Source organism: Mirounga leonina, unplaced genomic scaffold (assembly GCF_011800145.1).
Source record: "Mirounga leonina isolate KUSES-001 unplaced genomic scaffold, KU_Mleo_1.0 Mir_101609, whole genome shotgun sequence".
NCBI lineage: Eukaryota > Metazoa > Chordata > Mammalia > Carnivora > Phocidae > Mirounga > Mirounga leonina.
This window is the reverse complement of record NW_023270164.1, coordinates 11346656-11366053: the sequence shown is the minus strand read 5'-3', so window position 1 is coordinate 11366053 and position 19398 is coordinate 11346656. Positions and strand designations below refer to the sequence as shown.

The following is a 19398-nucleotide window of genomic DNA, read 5'->3' as shown; positions in this document are numbered from 1 at the left end:
GATTTCACTCCTATGTGGAATTTAAGAAACAGAACAAATGAACAAAGGGGAAAAAAAAAAAGAGGGAGGCAAACCAAGAAACACCTTTTTAAAATTATTTTTTTTAAAGATTTTATTTGACAGAGAAAGAGCGAGAGAGGGAACATAAGTAGGGGGAGTGGGAGAGGGAGAAGCAGGCTCCCCGCTGAGCAGGGAGCCCAATGCGGGGCTCGATCCCAGAACCCTGGGATCATGACCTGAGCCAAAGGCAGATGCTTAATGACTGAGCCCCCCAGGCACCCCAAGAACAGACTCTTAACTATAGAGAACTGATGGTTACCAGAAAGACGTGGGTGGAGGGGACGGGAGAAATAGGGGGTGGGGTTTGAAGAGTACACTTCTCATGAGGAAAAAAAAATTTCAAAAATAAAACAATCGGGGCACCTGGGTGGCTCAGTTGGTTAAGTGGCCGACTCTGGATTTTAGCTTGTCATGACCTCAGGGTCCTGGGATTGAGCCCCACGATGGGCTCCACACTCAGCAGGGAGTCTGCTTGAGATTCTCTCCCTCTGCCCCTCCCCCTACCTGCATGTGCGTGTGCTCTCTGTAAAATAAATAAATAAATCTCTTAAAAAAAATCTCTTAAAAAATAAAAATAAAACAATCAGGAAAATATGAAAAAAAAATAAAATGCACGGTCCGAGAGTAAAAAATAATAATAAAAATAAAACTTGTCAGGGTGCCTGGGTGGCTCAGTTGTTGGGCATCTGCCTTCAGCTCAGGTCATGATCCCAGGGTCCTGGGATCGAGCCCCGCATCGGGCTCCCTGCTCGGCGGGGAGCCTGCTTCTCCCTCTCCCACTCCCCCTGCTTGTGTTCCCTCTCTCGCTGTGTCTCTGTCAAATAAATAAATAAAATCTTTAAAAAAATAAATAAAATGGGTCAAAGATTTAATAGAACTGAAACCATAAAAGTAGAAGAAAACACGAGATGATTTCTTGATAATCTTGAAATGGGGGAAAACTATGACCCAAATCCAGAAGCCACAGAAGAGATTATTAAAGTTAACTATATAAAAATAAAACACTTCTGCTTGGAAAAGAAAAAAAACATCATGAGCCCAGTCAGGACAAATTAACTGGGAAAAAGCATGGGAAGAGGAAGAGGAACAGAATTCACAGGAAAGAAATACAAACAATTTAAATTTAAAAAGATGCTCTGTCTTATAATGAAGGATGAAAATTAAAACTACCCTGGACAGGCCATTTTATTTTTATTTTTTATTTTTTGAAGATTTTATTTATTTATTCGTAAGAGACAGAGAGAGAGAGAGAGGCACAGGGAGAAGCAGGCTCCCTGCTGAGCAGGGAGCCCGATGCAGGACTCGATCCCAGGATCCTGGGATCATGACCTGAGCCAAAGGCAGATGCTTAACCATCTGAGCCACCCAGGCGCCCCCTGGACAGGCCATTTTAAAATAAACATCTACAATTTATTTTTTGTGTATTTTTAGTCATTTTTATTGTGGTAAAATAAAGATCTCATAAAATTTACCACAAAATATACTCACAATGTTGAGCAACCCTACCCGGCTGTTTCCGGAAACTTTTTTTCATCATCCCAAACAGAAACTCCCTACTCACTGAACATTAATCCCCCCCTCCCCTGGTTTTACTATCAGTCTCTATGGATCTGCCTGTTCTCGGTATCGGTACCTCGTGTAAGTGGAATCATACAATATTTGTTACTTTGTGTCTGGCTTCTTTCACTTAGCATCATGTTTTCAAGGTCCATCTCTGTTGTAGCATAAGTCAGAACTTCCTTTGCTATGGCCGCACATGTACGTAGGTACCGCATACAGCACTTTGTTTGGCCATGCATCTGCTGAAGGACACCTGCGCTGTTTCCACCTGCTGATCACTTCTCGGCCTTTTGGCTAAGATCAAGTGTGTTTCCACCTACTGGCTGTTTTGGGTGTCGTGACTAATGCTGCTACGAACACTGGTGTACAAATATCTGTTTGGCTCCCTGCTTTCGAGTCCTTTGGGTAAATACCCAGGAATGTAACTGCTGGACCACATGGTAGTTGCAGATTTATTTTTTTGAGGAGCCCCTGGACAGTGTCCCACAGCAGCTGCACCATTTACATTCCCATCGGCAATGCACCATGGTTCCCATCTCTCCACATCCTCACCAACACTTGTCATTCTGCATCTCTTCCTGTGCTTATCGGCCACTTGTGTGTCTTTTCTGGAGAAATGTCTATTCGAGTCTTCTGCCCATTTCTGAATTGGGTTTTCCTGTGCTGCTGAAGGAGTTCTTTTTCTATTCTGGGTGTTAATCCCTTATTAGATATATGATTTGCAAATACCTTTTCCCATTCCGTGGGTTGTCTTTTCACTTTCTTGAACCATGTCCTTTTATGTTAAGATTCTAATCTTGATGAAGTCAAACTTGTTTTGAAATAATTTTAGATTTATAGAGAAGTTCAAAGATAACATAATTCTCGTATACCCTTCACCCGGCTTCCCCTAATGTTAACAGGGGACAAATGTAACCACAGCACATTTGTCAAAACTAAGAAGTTAATTAAACTCCACACTATTAGGATTTCACCTGTTTTCCCACTACTTTTTTTTTTTAAGATTTTATTTATTTATTAGAGAGAGCAAGAGACAGCGAGAGAGGGAACACAAGGGGGGGGGGTGGGAGAGGGAGAAGCAGGCTTCCCACTGAGCAGGGAGCCCGATGTGGGGCTCAATCCCAGGACTCTGGGATCATGACCTGAGCGGAAGGCAGACGCTTAATGACTGAGCCACCCAGGTGCCCCATTTTCCCACTACCATCCACTTTCTGTTCCAGGATTGAATCCAGGATGCCACATTGCTTTTAGTCATCATGCACCCTTAGTGTCCTCTGGCCTGTGAAGGTTTCTTAGTCTTGCCTTTTTTTTTTTAAATGACTTTGACAGTTTTCAAGAGCACTGGTCAGCTATTTCGCAGAATGTACCTCAACTTGGGTTTGTCTGTTGTGTTTTTGTGATTAGAAGTTATGGTATTTTGGGGGAGAATACAAGAAAGGTGACTTGCCCTGCTGATCGCACTGTATAAGGGGGCCCATGATATGAACGTGACTTATCACTGCCGATGCTGACCTTGACCATGTGGTTGTGGTGGGGTATGCCAGGTTCCTCCACTATAGTTTCTCTTTTTCCCTTTCTACACTCTGTTCTTTAGAAGTGAGTCACTAAGATTAGCCCACACTCAGGAGGAGGAGAATTAAGCTCTACCTCCTGGTATGTGGAGTATCTACATATATTATTTGGAATTCTTCTGTAAGGAAGCTTTGTGATAGAACATTTCTAACACGACAGATCTGTAAAAGTCCAAATGTTTGGCAAGACGCTGTTGGTAAGGAAATAGGCACTTTTGTACTGCTGGTAGGAGTGAAAACGGGAACAGTCCCTTGTGGAGGGGAATTTGGCAATAGCTGGTAAAACTAAAAATCTACCCTGACCTCCAGTTTTCCTGGAAATTTAATATACTAATATACTTGCACACATACAAAAGCATCATTCAACAGCACTGTTTGTAACAGCAAAGGACAAGAAACAATTTAGAAGAGTCAGGAAAATTCTGTTTAAAAAAAAAAAGACTAATGAGGGGGAAAAGAACCTCACCAAATACTAAAACATATTATATATAAAGGTGGAACCATTGAAACACAAATGGGCAGATCAGTGAAACTGAACAGAGTCCACACTACACAGTAACACACATGGAAATTTAGAGTAACCCAAAGGTTGCAACTCAAATGAACAGGGCGAAAATGGATTAGTCAATAAACACCAGTTGCAATAACGGTCTGGCCCAGAGATCAGCAAACCACAGCCAGTGGACCCAATCCAGTCACCTAAATAAAGTTTTCTTGAACACGGCTATACCCATTCATTTACATATTGTCTGGGGCTGCTTTTAGCTGAGTAGTTGTGACAGAGATGGCGGGGTCTGCAGTGTCAAAAATACTTTCTGGTCCTTCACAGAAAAAGTTTAAGAAAATAAAAGTTGTTTATCTACCTCACTTCTTATACCAAGTAAATTCTAGATGAATCAAAAATTGAAATCCCTGAATAGAAACTGTAAAGACATTAGAAGGAAAACATAAGAAAAATGAATCACCCCAAGAACGGGGAAGGCCTTTCTAAGCAAGACGAAACCCTGAAGTCATTAAAAAAAAAAAAAAAAAAAAAAGCCTGATAAATCTGGCTTTGTAAAAACTTAAAAATGGGTTAAAAAATACCATAAACAAATAAACATGTCATAAAGCAAGCATGGTAAAATGTTAATGGTAGAATCCAGTGGATGGGTATAGAGGTTATTCACTGTAAAATTCTTCCAACTTTGCAGTATGTTTGAAATTTCATAATAAAATACTGGAAAAACACCATAAAGCTCAAAGATAATTAACAAATGGAGAAAATAAAATGTTTCCAGACATCTGGTTGGTTTCCAATTTTTCATAATTGTTCATTCATTTATTCGTTCAACAAATATTAATGTAACATTTGCTATGTGTCAAGTACTGTTCTAGGTGCTGGGGATAACTGCTGTGAATAAAATGAAGTCCTTGTCCTTGTGAGCTTGGCTTGGAACCCAAATTATTTCTTTATGATAAATGCCTGGACAAGAAGTGGTTGGTATGAGTGACGTATTTTTAAGGGTTTTGTTTTGTTTGTTTGTTAGAGAAGGGGAGGGGGAGAGGGGGAGAAGGAGAGAGAGAATCTTAAGCAGGCTCCATGCGTGGCACAGAGCCCGACACAGACCTCGATCTCATGACCCTGAGCCGAAATAGAGTCAGATGCTTAACCGACTGAGCCACCCAGGCGCCCCTTAAGGTTTCTGATATGAGCAATGTGTTTGCTTACCACAGTTATCCCTCAATAGGTGAACTCTAGTCCTCAGAATTTAAGAACCGAACAGTTGATAAATGTTCAGATGAAACCCTGAACTCTGACACTCAGCATCTAAACCAAATAAATTTTTTAAAGATTTACTTTAGAGGGAGAGCGAGCGAGCACACAAGCACATATGAGCAGGGGGGAGGGGGAGAGGGAGAGAGAATCCTCAAGCAGACTCCCTGCTGAGCATGGAGTCTGAGGAGGAGCTTGATTCCAGGACCCCAAGATCATGACCTGAGCTGAAACCAAGAGTTGGCCACTTACCCGAGTCACCCAGGTGCCCCTAAACTAAATAAATTTGCATACTGAACTCTAGCTATTTAAACCTGGGAAGAGAACAGATTTGGACATTTGTAAAGGACACTTTTCATTGGCCACAGAGCACTTTGACGAAATACCTTCCAAAGACAGACCCTGTTCATAATACATTTCCACAAATCTGGACTGAATCCTAATATGTGAGGACCTCTGCAAAATGAATATATTTCTGGAAAACATAAACTGCCAAAACTGGCAGAAGAACTAGACAAAACGATCATTACAAACCCAGGCCCTTTCGAAGCTCAGTTTTAACAAGCTTTCAAGGGACAGATAATTTTTATACAAGTTTCTCCAATAAAGAGAGAAATGGCAAAAGCTGCCCAAATCATGCCATGAGGCTATGGTGACTCAGTGTCAGATGGGTACTAGAAAAGGCAATCGTTAAGACCACTTTACTGAGGGACACAGATGCAAATATCCTAAATAATACAGTACCTAATCAAATGTAAGTGTTTTAAAAATGTACATATTAAATAATTTTTCTGCCAACAATCCATGAATAAGCATTAGGAAAACTCAAGTTCAGAAGCATCTACAAAGCCAAGGACCTGTGCTCTTAAAACATACTGAGGCCACGGATGAAAAAGAAAGGCTTAGTAACTGTTCCTAAGTAAAGGGAACCAAAAATACAAAGTTGCTCCATACAGTGTAGTGTGTGATCCTGGATAGGATCCTAGATTAGGGAACCAATGCCATAAAGGACAAGGGATGACATAAAAATACAGACTTTTTAGAAGATAAAAGTATTATAATAATGTTCAATTTCCTGATATTCAGAAGTGTACTATAGTTACGAAAGAGAGAGTCCTTGTTCTTAGGACATACATTCTGTCATGCTTAAGGGTCACGTCAGTCACTAACTGAAATGATACAGGAAAAAAAAGTTGCCTATATATAGATACCTAGATATGTATCTGCATCTCTATATATAGAGAGAGATGGGGGGAAGAAGGGGATGGTGAGGCATATGGGTAGGTAAAATAAATGTGGCAAAATGTTTACAGTTAGTGGTTCTGGGGAGAAGATATACAGGAGTTTACTGTACTTGCAACTTTTCTGAAAATTGGAAATTTTTTTCAAAATAAGAAGTTATAAACATACACACCATGATCAAGGAAGGTATAATTCAACAATGGCAAGGATATAATTTAATGTGATTTGTGAAACTGATGGACAAAAGGAGGAAAAAAAAAGCACGTAATTATGAAGTTCGATTCTCATTTTTTTTTTTAATGTTCATCAAACCCAACACTGATTTTTTTTTTTTAAAGATTTTATTTATTTATTTATTTGACAGAGATAGAGAGAGCACAAGCAGGGGGAACGGCAGGCAGAGGGAGAAGCAGGCCCTCTGCCGAGCGGGGAGCCGGATGCGAGGCTCAATCCCAGGACCCTGGGATCATGACCTGAACCGAAGGCAGACATTTAACCGACTGAGCCACCCAGGCACACCTGATTTTTTTTTTTTTTTAAGATTTATTTGTTTGAGAGAGCGAGCGAGCACGGGGGGAGAGGGAGAGAGAGAATCTCAAGCCGACTCCGTGCTGAGTGCAGACCCAATGCGGGACTCGATCCCAGGACCCTGAGATCATGACCTGAGCCGAAATCAAGAGTCGGATGCTTAACTGACTGAGCCACCCAGGTGCCCCCGATTCTCATTTCTGATCAATCTTGACAAACTAAGATTATTTTCTTGGTTTATGAAAGGCTACGTTCTAACAGCCTACAGCACACATCCAATTTGATGGCTAAGCAGACGGGGCTGCCTATCAGGCCGGGACTGACTGCTAATGTCTTGCAGATGTCCTTTATGAGACAGAAATGTCTCATCTATCTGCAGATGTCCTTTATGAGAAAGAAAATAAACTACATTGTTTAAGCCATTATTCTTCAGATTTTCTGTTACAACCTGCCAAAATGAATCTTATTTTGTGCACCCAGCATCACTGACACGATTTAATATGGTACTAAAGTCCTAGACAACGTTATAAGTGAGGAAAAAGAAGTGACAGAATTTATTTGCATACAGCATGATCAATTACTTAGAAAGACTATCAGAATCAACAATGAATAATCAGAAATAACAAGACAGTACAGCAGGGGTAAGATAACTTAGAAAAAAATCAACAGCTTTCCTCTACCCCAGCAAACACAAGCTTGGAAAATATAAAAGAAAATAAGATGTCAATGAAAACTATTGAAGCACCTAGGAATTACACAAGACTTGTATTTTCATTTATTCAGATTTGAATGTCATTCATTCATTCATTCATTCATTTTAAAGTAGGGCTTGAACTCACGACCCTGAGATCAAGACTTGAGCTGAGATCAAGAGTCAGACGCTTAACTGACTGAGCCACAAAGACACCCCATAGATTTTATTTATTTTTTAAGATTTTTATTTATTTATTTGAGAGAGTGAGAGGAAGCGTGAGCCAGGGCAAGGGGAGGCAGAGAGAGAGGGAGAAGCAGACTCCCCGATGAGCAGGGAGCCTGACGTGGGGCTCGATCCCAGGACCCTGAGATCATGACCCGAGCCGAAGGCAGACGCTAACCAACTGAGCCACCCAGGAGCCCCTTGTATGTCCTTTAAACGAACTTTAAAATATTCTCCATACAGGTCTTGGATGAGATCACCAATTAACAAAGATGACAGTTCTCCCCAAATTAATATATAAATTTGATGCAATCTTAATCAAAATTCTTGAATGTTTTTGAGGGACTTGATACATTTTTTATAGAAGTCCTGCAAATGGCTAAAATCAACTTTGATAAATAAGAGAGCAAAGTTGGAGCTAAGAGATTCTAATAAAGCCATAATAACAAAAGCAGTAAGGTTCTGGCATGAGAATTAAGCAAACAGACCAATGAAACAAATCAGATTACTCAAGACAGATCCACGTACATGAGGGAACTTGAAATGAGATGACGTACTACAAATCAATAAAGAAAGAATGGACTATTTAAAAGGTACTGGGAAAACTGCCTACTATGTGGAGGAACACAAAACCAGAACCTACCTTATACCATATTCAAAAGTGTACTCTTAAATGTTATTAAAGATCTGAACGTGAAAGGGAAAACTATAGAGTGAAAACAATCTTTGCGATCCAGAGGCAGGAACAGAGGTTTCTGAATGCACAGATTACAAGACAAAAAAGTGATGAATCTTACAGGTACCCATCCTGAGGGAATCATTAAGTAAAAGGCAACAGGCATACACCATGGCGTCCTTGGGACCAATTAGGAGCAAAGCACTAATATACACATGGCAATGGAGACAGATCTTAAAAATGCAGTGCTAATACAAAATTCAGGAACAGAATGAAAACTCTAGCACTCTGTCATTTGTATAAACTGAAAACAGGGACACTCAAAACAATGCTACATATTTTAGAAGGATACCTTTCAAACAGGACAGAGCAGCTGCCTACAGCTATCGGAATTGGAAATAAAAAGGAAAAAAAAATATGGCAAGAGAAGGCCCTGCAGTGACCTATGACAGAAACCCACCTTGAATTGAGAAGGTATGATTTAACTCAAACCTCTGCACTTGAGGTCTTTTGAAAGCCGAAAGAAAGACAGTGGCTTTATTTGGTTATAAAGTCTGAAGGAAGTATGTCACCTACTCAAACTCAGAAACTGCCACAGAGCATTTCCAGAGAATACCACCCAAAACTTGAATGCTTTCAAAAGACATTTTTTTAAGAAGACTGAATAACACTAGATGATGACCCCATCTCAAATTTGGGCTCGCTCTTCAGAAAACATTTTTAGAGGGGGTGGTGGAAGAAGAAACCCTTTGTAAGACATTTTAAAAAATTATTTCCCCCCTGACTTTTTATAAATCTACTGACTCTTAACAGAGGCTTTCTGGGAGCATTAGGTCTACTTTCCTAGGCACTCTTAATATGTCAGGAATAGATCATCTGCATGAGAATCAACTGGAGTGATCCACCAGGATGGTGAGGGTTGGCCCAGGATCTCTGTATTTTACCAAGTGTCCCGACTGTTTCCTGTTCATACCAGTTTAAAAATAACCACACGGAAAAATAAACAAATAAATAAAAATAACCATTCGAGAGTGTCCCATTCTAGACAAGTATCCTGCCAGCTTCAGCCCACCTTGTCCTGAAGTCTCCCACTATCTGACCTGGCTTGCCCCATACTTATCCTGCACAAATGCCTGACTCTGAAAGGACCACTCCCATCCATCCCTCCAACCCAAAGCTATAGCCCACACCTCTCCCCTGAGAATCCACAGGCACTTACAACCCACCACCCACCTGCCACCCACCTCTGCCCCTCCTCCTGCAGTGGCTGTCCACACCTTGGTGGTGGTGAACATCTGAGTCACCCAAACTGGAAACCTGGGCCTCTGCCTCCATTCCTCCCTTTCTCTTGATCCTTTCCCAACTCCACAACCAACCATGGCACCTATCAAGCTGTTTCTTAGTCACCTGTAAACTGTGTGGTCTCCCTTGTGAGACACTGAGGCAGAAGGCTGCAGTCTTATCTGTCTCACTCAGCACTGCACTGCTAGAGCCTAGCACAGGTCCTAGCTCACAACAGGTGCCAAGTAAATATCTGCTGAAAAGAAACCAATCATCTGCTGCACTGTTTCCTCTGCCCGGAAGTCCCCTCCTAGCACCTTCCTGGACCAATCCTTACACGGGGATAAGTCTAGGATGCTTGGTAGGGGTGGGAGTGGGTAACTCACCGTCTTTCATACTCCATGTCCTGATAGGGCCTGCGGGGGCTGCTGGGGCCCCTCCTCAGCCGCTGGCTCCGTTTCACTTCCCAGCCACCCCCGCTGCTGCCACCATGATCTGCCAGCCTGGGTGATGCCTCCTGCAGGGACTCTGGGGAGAGGAGAAGGAAGAAAGGGGTCAAGGCAGTTGGGGCCTCCTTGAGAAACCCTTGTTGTCAAGGCTCTCTGCTATCCCTTAGCCCAAGGACATTACTTCCCAACTTCCTGGTGCTCCTGTGGACCAGAGTGGGAAGGCAGCCCCTACCTGGCCTGCTCCTTCCTTTCCCCACAAACATGAAGCTACAGCCCACAGCCCTAAAATAGCAAGGCCAGGGGCACCTGGCTGGCTCAGTCAGTAGAACATGCAACTCTGGATCTCGGGGTCATGAGTTCAAGCCCCACACTGGGCGTAGAGCTTACTTAAATAAAACAGAAACAGCAGGGCCTTCAGCAGAGAGGGAGCATCCTGCAGAGAGATCTGGTGGTACCACCTATTCTGTGATCAGGGCTCTGCCATCTGAGACTGGTAGACAAGTCTGAGCCTGGAGCTACCTGCCCAGGGGGTTCTCGGTGCTGGATGACTTGTCTAAGATCAGGCACATTAGGCACGGAAGCAAGACTTCACAGCGGGAGTTGTAGGCGCCCACCAGGCTCCTTCCATGGGGCCCCAGGTGCCATTTCATCCTCCCAACAAGAGGTTGGCTGCCCCCTACAAGACAGCAGAAGACCATGAAAGGCCTAGAGGGTAAAGGGGCTAACTTGGCAGTGAGACAGCTGACGTCTCCCTGGGCTCCGGGCCAACAGAGCTTTGGCCCTCACTCTGCAACTGGCTCAGCCTCGAGCCCTGTCTCTTATGCGCCCTGTCTCTTATGCGGAGCCAGGTCCCAAGGTGGTTCTCTCCCCAGGGCTCTGGGTCCAACTTATTCAGAGGCAAAAGGAGCCCTTTTGAGGCTGTTCCCAACCCCTGTGCTGTTCTGCTGGGATGGAAGGGCAGTCACTTCACCCAACCCTCAGGGCTGCCATGAGAACTAAGTAAGTCCCCAGAGCCATGTGACCTGGCCAGGGGTCACCAAGAAGTATCCCAGAATCTTCAGGCCCCACCCTCTGAGCAGGAATCAGGCAAAGCTAGGCAGTAACAACACCTGCCCAACACTAGATTACCACCACACCTTTCCTCCATGTATACACACAACCAATTTTCTCTTCCTCCTTAAGCCACAGGGAACCAGAGCTGCCTGCTCCCAGATGGATAAGAGTTAGAATCACAACCAGGGGCCCCAGTGGATGAGAGCCAGATACAAAACCCTCAGTAGACTCTGGCAAAGAGCTCAGAGTCACACACCGGTATCCACAACAGATAGGGACCAAAGTCACAGACATGCACCCCGAATAACTGTGGGCCAAAATCGCAAGACAGGAACAATGAATACAGGCCATAATCACACACTGAGGCCCTTTCAAAGGATGAGCGTCAGAGTCACAGATACGAACCCCTTCCCAAAGAAGGGGCAGTAAGTCATACACACATTCCTTGCGCTCCCTCCCCGCCTAGCAACTGGGTTGGTTAGGGCCAGTCCCAGGAAGACTCCCTATGGATAAGGACCCGTCCCCATGGATAAGGACCTGAGTTACAGCACAGACTGCAAGGATAAAGACCAGAGTCATAGAGACGTTCCCGTTGTTCCTCCTCCTCCTCCTCCCCCACCCAAGAATAAGGACCAGAGCCACAGAATGCTTCCCCATGGTTAGGTAAGTACCCAAGTCACACAGAGCAGATAGCACACCCCCTCCCCTATGGATAAAGACCTTGGCCCCTCCACGGATAAAGTTCGGTGTCGCAGACACAGTAAGCCACGGAAGCCCACTCCCATCGGTCTTTCCCTTCCCCCAACCCGCGTGCACCCATTCTGTGCCCCAATCGCGCACGCGCCTCCGCTCTCAAAAGGGGGGGGGAGACACCCCCTCCCGGGCTCAGGCCATGCACGCCATCCCTCGGTTCCGCGCGTAGCCCAGGCCCACGTCCCGTAGTCCGCCCTCGAGCCTCCTCTCCGCACCCGCCCGCCCCCGGCCCCTTACCTCCGCCCCCACGACCAGCGACGACGCTCACCTTCTCGGCCCGGGCTGTCAAGGGAGGGCTCCCGGACATCACCTCGGCGCGCCGCCACCTCCTCCAACTCTCCCAGCTCAGCGGAGCCGGCCCGCACCACCCCCAAGTCCGAGGCTGGAGGCAGAAGGGCGGAGGAGCGGGGAGGGGGGAAGCGCCAAGCGCGCTACCCTCCCCAGGAAACCCACTGCCGCCTACTCCCAGCCGGCCGCAATCACCAGCACAAAATGGCGACGACGAGAAGGGAGCCGGCGCTTCGACCACCATCCACCTACTAAGGGAGCGCGCTCTGGCCGGCCTCGTCTATTGGTCGCCGGCCGCCGACGGCCAGCCCTGGCCGGCTCTGATTGGCAAGCGTATGCCACCTCCCCACTCTCCTTCCGAACGCTCGCAAGTCGCGAAAAGGAGTAGCTATTGGCCAATCCGCCGAGGCCCGCTTTTTAGAAGCTTGGCTTCCTTCGAAGATGAAAGACAAACGGAAGCTCCGCCCCCTTTCCCAGAGGGCGAGGGAAATCTCCGTGCCATTGGCTGGGACCTGCATCCACCCAAATGTCAACGCTTTCTTATCAAGGAAATGAGCAGACCTATCAGCCAGAAATTCCTTAGCCTGACCGAGGTTAGGAAAGTGGTCGCCCCCGTGAGGCCATGACAGAGGGAAGGAAAGAGGGCTGCTCAGCGCTTCACTTCATTTGAAAACCAAATCCAGACTCGGGACCTATTTAGTGCAGCGGGGGCGGAGCGACAATTGTCGCGCTCGGGCCAACTGCAGCTGCGCGTAGTCGCATTTCCGTCCCCGCCCCTGAGAGCTAGCAGCACAATCTGTCATGGCGGGCGGGCTGTTAGGTTTGTGCGCTCGCCGCCTTTTGGCAGTAGCGGCGACGCGTTTCCCGGCAGCCCGTGTTCGCTGGGAATCCAGCTCGTCCAGGGCCGTGATCACCCCGTCGGCTGTGGCTGGAAAGCGGACGCCGGAACCGACCGTACGCTGGCAGGAGGACCCAGATCCGGAGGACGAAAACCTCTATGAGAAGGTGAGAGGGAGTGGAAACGGGACGCCAGAAGGGTCAATCGGGGGCCGGCGGACCGGGCGCTGTAGAGGACGTTCTTAGGCGGCTGAGGATTGCGCTGCTGGTGAAATCCTCGAAGACTTGGGAACTTGGCCTAGCTTGATTTCCTTGTTTGTCCCCTAGTAATCTTCAGTTCAGGGCCAGGGGCGAGATTGGCTTTATTTTGCAGACAGGTATCAAAACCTGAAGTGGGCAATGCTCAGAACACGTTAGAAGCAATATAGTATAACGACAATAATACTAAACACCCATGTATAATAGTAATAATCTAAACACTCTACGTACGTTATCTTATCTAATCCTCGAAACAACCCTATTTTGAAGTAGGTACTGTTAGCATGCCTGTTCTACAGATGAGGAAACTGAAGCATAAAGATGTTAAGTGACTTGCCGAAACTCGCATAACTGAACGTGTGGCGGAATCAGGTCCTCTGTGCTGTGGTGATAGCAGAGACTCTGAAATCAGAATGCCATGGTTGGAATACAAGCACCCACAGTTATTCATCTTTGTGACCTTGGTCAAGTAGCTTAACTCCGTGGTTGCCTCTTTGTAAAATGCGGAAAGTATGAGGACACCTTCTAGAAAATAAAATGCTACATCTGCCTCATGTAATTCAATGAGTCAAAATGCTCAGAACGGCTGCCGGCACCTGGTATTCAGCATTAGAAGGTGTTAATCATTATTGCTACTTTCCGCCTCCCTGGGATATGCTGAAGTTTGTGTATGGCACACAGTAGGTTCTTCATCAGTACTGTCCTCTGGCTTGGATATATAGGATGCTTATTCATTTATCCGTTCATTTTGTAAATAAGGAGCCAGGGCCTGCTGTATGCCAGGTGCAGTTCAGGGCCCTAGGGGTTCAGCAGTGTGGAAATCAGAAAAAGCCCTTGCTCTCGTAGAGCTTATATGATAGTGGAGAACACAGAAGGTAAACATGTAAAATATTTGGAAACGGTAATATTGAGTATGTAATAAGATAATGTGATAGGACCTGGGGAGATGCTACCTTGGTAAACTAATAACTGCTAGAAAGAAAGTTAAGCAAGATAAGTGGATGGGGAGTGACTTTGGGGTAGGGGGTAATTTTGTTAGGTGAAACCATAGGAAATTGGCAATATTCAGCTATCTTTAACCTATAAAAGTGGCAATTTCCTGTAGTTTAAGACAAGTAATGGATAAGGTGACTAGGGAATGCCTCCTAAGGGAAGTGATTATGAAGCCAACACTTTGAGTGAGGAGACAGATCTAGCCATGACAAGATCTGGGGGAAAGGCTTTCCAGGCAGAGGGAACAGTAAGTGCAAAGGCCCTGTGGTAGCAAGGAGGTTGACAACTCCTAAGACTAGAAAGAAGAATTAAAGGAGAGAGGAGAGATTGGTCTGAGGTGAAATTGGAGACCAACTTATGCAGTGCCAGCATAAGGCTTTTGTGGAGCCACAGGAAGCCCTCACTGACCTCTTCTTCTTCTTGCCACAGAACCCAGACTCCCACGGTTATGACAAGGACCCTGTTGTGGACGTCTGGAACATGCGGGTCGTCTTTTTCTTTGGCTTCTCCATTGTCTTGGTCCTTGGCAGCACCTTTGTAGCTTATCTGCCTGATTACAGGTGCATGGGGGGTGTCCAAGAGAGTGGAATGGGTGGGGGTGGAGGTTGAAGGGGACTGTGCCAGGCATCCTGTTCTTTGTGCCAGTGGGGATTGGGGAGATAAGATGGGGATTGGTGTCCAGTGAGGCTCCCTCATGTCTACTCCCGTGCTGCTGCCTCCAGAATGCAGGAGTGGGCCCGCCGAGAGGCTGAGAGGCTTGTTAAATTCCGAGAGGCCAATGGCCTCCCCATCATGGAATCCAACTACTTTGACCCCAGCAAGATCCAGCTGCCGGAGGATGAGGACTGACCCGTTGCCAAGCAGGGCTCAAGAAACATCACCTTCTCCACTGCCTGCCTGTCATTCTGCCCTTTCTTCAGAGCACCTAATTAAAGGGACTAAAAGTCTGACTGGCTGGTGTTGGTTTTGTTGTGGCGGGGGGATGTGGGAATGGGGGTGTCAGGTCTTAAAAGGCCACTGCAGCCTTTTCTCGGTGTTCTGGTTATCTGTTGCTGGGTAACAAACACCCTAAGACTTAGTGGCTGAAGATGACAATTTAGTATTACCTTTCATGGTCCTGTGGTCGACTGGGCTTAGCTAGGTGGCTCTTCTCGGGGCCTCAGGTGGTTGCAGTCAGATGGTGGCAGGGGGGCTGGAGGCATCTTTAACTGGGATGGACATCCAAGGTGGCTTCTTCATTCGCGTGTCTGGCACTTCAGTCTTCTTCCATGTGGCATCTCCCTCCAGCAGAATAGTCCGGGCTTCTTACAGGGTGGCTCAGGGCTCCTCTGGATGGGGGTTTGGCATATAGGAAGAAATCAATGGCAACCATCTTAGAAGGGCCGGGACGACTGGGGATTGAGGGTGGTGTGTCAGAGCAGGGCTTTTCTATTGCCAAGGATGAGCATTTGTCTCCGTCGCCACCTTCTCTGTTTCTCTCTGTGCTTTGGAGTTTCTGCCCGTCTTGTGTCTTGGTGAGTCTGGATGCCTCTCTCTTCCCTTCTGTCCCAGTCTGGGTGGTCTCGCACACAAGATGCACATCTCTGTATATGCATGCGTGTCTTTGCCTGCCTGCTCCCCTTCTCTCTCTCTCTCTCTCTCTCTCTGTCTCTCTCTGTCTCTCTCTCAGGAATTCTCCCCTTGCACATTCTTTCTCTGGGAATAGGCTGTCTCCTTGCATCAGGGGCTCATTCTTTCAGGCTCTGTCTTTGTCCCCCTCTGTCTCTCTGTCTTCTGGAAGATGGAGCTCAGGAGACTTGCTCTAGCTGTCTGTTTCTTTCCAGGGAGTCTCTCCTAAATCCCTGTTAAGTCTGGACATCTGGGCTGCCCTTCATGCCCTTGGCATCTCTGCCCTGTTCCACAGCCCATACTTCAAAACTCCACATCACATGCTCATTGCAACCATCTCTGTGCTTGTTCCTGCTTGGGACTTCAGAGGTGATGTCTCTACCCCTAGCTACTGAGTCTCAGGAGGAGCCCTAGTCCACTGGCCTGTGGCTAAGGTGGGAGCAACATCCACGTAGAGCCTTCCCGGAAGTGAGCAATTTCACTTCCTGAGTGCTTCCTTGTGGGGCCTGTCTCCCAACCTGAGGATAGGCCCCAAAGCAGAGAATCCCAACATGTAAAGGGAGCACTCTCCACCTTCCAGCCTGCCGTTACTGGGACTGAAAGTGAAAGGGACATGTTATCCCAGCCACCAAGTACCTGAGTATATTGGGCGATTACTCCCTATAATAAACCTCAGCCTGTTGCTGCCATACCCTACCATCGGCCCAGAGAACCTATCCCCCCACTGACCCCATCCAGGAGGTAAGCTGCATGAGGGCAGGTATTCGGGCATGTCCGTTCGCTTAGAGCACAGATTGGTACAGTATGTGCTTGAGAAATGTGATATTGCTACCTCTGATATAGGGACTGTGCCCTACCATCGATGCCCTTCAGGCTTACGGCTACTGAGGCTGCATACTTCCAGTTCCCCCCAGTTCTCCTCCTCATCCAGCTCCCAGGACCTCAAGAAACCTCCATTCTGGCCAAACAGGAGCCTGCACTTGGACTAAATCCTAAAATCCATATTTTTGCTCCCTTCCTGATGGCAACAATACCACCTTCCCTCCCCTCCCAGCCACAACCGGCCACCTCAAAACTTCTTTGTTCTGACCATTGAATTAAAATGTACATACAGGGGCTCCTGGGTGGCTCAGTCAGTTAAGCGTCTGCTTTCAGCTCAGGTCATGATCTCAGGGTCCTGGGATCGAGTCCCAAGTCAGGCTTCCTGCTCAGTGGGGCGTCTGCTTCTCCCTCTCCCTCTGCCTCTCCCCCTGCCCCCACCGCCCATGCTCTCTCTCTCTGTCTCTCTCAAATAGATAAATAAAATCTTAAAAATATATATACATACAGTCTTCAAAGTTCATTTACTTTTTACAAACTGGATGCTCCTACGTAACCAGCATCCAGGTTGAGAAAGAGAACATGAACAAACACTAGAAGCTCCCTTCAGGTCCAACCCTCCCCCCTCCCCGCCCACCCCCACTCCAAGGGTAACCACTCTCCTGACCTCGAACAATGTAAGTTAGCTTTGTCTGGCTTGGGACTTCATGTAAATGCAATCACACGTTTTTCTCTCCAGCTTCTTTAGTTCACCATGATGTTTGTGAGATGGAACCACATTGTTATATAATCGGTAGTTTGTTCTCGCTGCTGTAATCTCTTCCATTGTGTGACTAGATCTCACTTCATCCGTTCCAGTGTTGATGGGCATTTGGGTAGTTTTCTGCATGGGGCTATTAAGAATGATTCTGTGAACATTCTTTTTTTTTTTATTTTATTTATTTATTTGACACAGAGAGAGAGAGAGCACAAGCAGGGGGAGTGGTGGACAGAGGGAGAGGAAGAAACAGGCTCTCCACTGAGCAGGGAGCCCGATGTGGGGCTCGATCCCAGGACCCCGGGATCATGACCTGAGCTGAAGGCAGACACTTAACCGACTGAGCCACCCAGGCACCCCAATTCTGTGAACATTCTTATACACATCTTTTTGTTGTTATATACATTTTTAATTTTTTTAATTTTTTAAAAAGATTTTATTTATTTATTTGGCAGAGAGAGAGACAGCAAGAGAGGGAGCACAAGCAGGAGGACTGGGAGAGGGAGAAGCAGGCTTCCCGCTGAGCAGGGAGCCCGATGCGGGGCTCGATCCCAGGACCCTGGAATCATGACCTGAGCAGAAGGCAGATGCTTAACCGACTGAGCCACCCAGGCATCCCTTGCTGTATACATCTTTTGATGGATAGATGCACTCATTTCTCTTGGGCATATACCTAGGACCTAAGTCATGGGGCAAAATGGGATCAGCTTTAGTAAATGACTCCAATTTTCCAATCTCCACATCCCTCGGTGGTGAACGCCACATCCCCGCCATCGCTCAGCGCCCTCCATCATCCTCACTGTAGCCGTTCCGGTGAGCCACTGCCCTTTTAAGGACCACGCTGAGCTGAAGAGGTGGACGTTTGTTGCCTACCATGTGCTAAGTCCTGACAGTGTACCAGACACTGATACATACCAGCATCCTTGTCCTCTGGAATTTCCCAGGGTGGGGGTGACGGCGGGGGCCGGTGTGAGTGGTCAGAGGGCCTAAACAGAGAGACTTTCACCCTACCGTTTGACCCCAGGGATGTTTGAACCTTGATCTGTTGGACCCAGCTCTGCTCCGGCAACATAACGGATACCAACCTCCTTCATCCTTCAATCTCACAGGGCATTTATTATGTGCGAGGCCCAGCAAACAAGACAGTCGCAGGCCCTGTAACAGACAGTCAGTTTCCTGCCTGGATCCGCATGTCCTTACAGCTCCGGGGTGTGCTGGCCAACTGCCAACCGCCAGTGTCCGTATGTCTTCGCTGGAGGGCTTCCACTCAAGCTGCAGCAGGCCGCTCCGTTCTGTCTGTGGGCCTGGCAGGCTGGAAGGGCCAGGAAATGAACACCCCTTAGCAGCAGCCCTTAACCAATGACTGATGGGAGCTGGTAGATAAGCACCCTTGCCCCTGGGCCCTCAGATGGGACATCTCTAAGGTATGTGTTCTCTGCCAGCCCCCAGAACTCCGCAGTGGGAACACGCTCAGGTTAACTCCCAACGCTAAGTTGCTTACTAACAGTCTTCATCGGCTGCCTTCTCTCTTCTCTGTCTTGCTGCCCTACTTCCCCACTGCCTTACAGGGGCTTCCTGGAATTCTGTCCTGAAGAAATGACTTGACTTTGATTCTTGTGTCAGGGTCGGCTTCTGGAGAAACGGCCACTAGAACAGTCTGGGTCCTCAAGGAGTTTCCCTCAAGGTGGTGGGTAAGACCGGAGTTAGCAAACACAGAAACCCACAGAGGAGATAAGTTTCACCAGATGGCCAGTGTGGCTGGAATATTGCGCTCACTGGAAGCCCTGGGCTCTTCCAGGAAAAGAGTGGCTAAAGATGAGATTGTAGAGGCGGTCAGGGGCCAGATCCATAGGGCCCCAGGGGCCACGGTTAGAAATTTAGATTTTATGCACTACACAAAGTTGACCCGAAGCTTTAGCGAAGCTCGTCTTAGGTAATTCTGGACTGCATAAGGGGCATTGCTTACACTTTTTGTCCTGGATTACCTAGGAAA

At 46.9% G+C, this 19398-nt stretch overlaps 2 protein-coding genes across 8 annotated transcripts in view; one reads left to right on the top strand and one right to left on the bottom strand.

The window, feature by feature from the left end:
- Positions 1-12399, bottom strand: part of RBM10 (RNA binding motif protein 10) — a 29158-nt gene extending 16759 nt beyond the window's left edge. For 6 of the 7 annotated variants that reach the window (XM_035003749.1, XM_035003768.1, XM_035003759.1 and 3 more), the window contains exons 1-2: positions 12083-12399; positions 9977-10118 (exon numbers count right to left, since the gene is read on the bottom strand). In XM_035003749.1, coding sequence (XP_034859640.1) covers positions 9977-10118; positions 12083-12377 — 437 coding nt within the window. In that variant the 5' untranslated portion in view covers positions 12378-12399. The remainder of the gene's footprint in view (positions 1-9976; positions 10119-12082) is intronic. The other variant, XM_035003787.1, reaches the window with a different exon arrangement.
- A 329-nt stretch (positions 12400-12728) lies between these two features.
- Positions 12729-15168, top strand: NDUFB11 (NADH:ubiquinone oxidoreductase subunit B11). Its single transcript, XM_035003791.1, has 3 exons — positions 12729-13138; positions 14651-14781; positions 14944-15168. The coding sequence occupies exons 1-3, from the start codon at positions 12935-12937 to the stop codon at positions 15068-15070; spliced, it is 462 nt and encodes a 153-aa protein (XP_034859682.1). The 5' UTR covers positions 12729-12934; the 3' UTR covers positions 15071-15168.
- Positions 15169-19398: the final 4230 nt, after the last annotated feature.

Excerpts from the sequence above, each read along its gene's own strand:
- NDUFB11 (XM_035003791.1), top strand. The coding sequence starts at position 12,935 with ATGGCGGGCGGGCTGTTAGGTTTGTGCGCTCGCCGCCTTTTGGCAGTA. Across the intron at positions 13,139-14,650 it reads ACGAAAACCTCTATGAGAAG|AACCCAGACTCCCACGGTTA; the intron begins GTGAGAGGGAGT and ends TTCTTGCCACAG. Across the intron at positions 14,782-14,943 it reads GCTTATCTGCCTGATTACAG|AATGCAGGAGTGGGCCCGCC; the intron begins GTGCATGGGGGG and ends TGCTGCCTCCAG.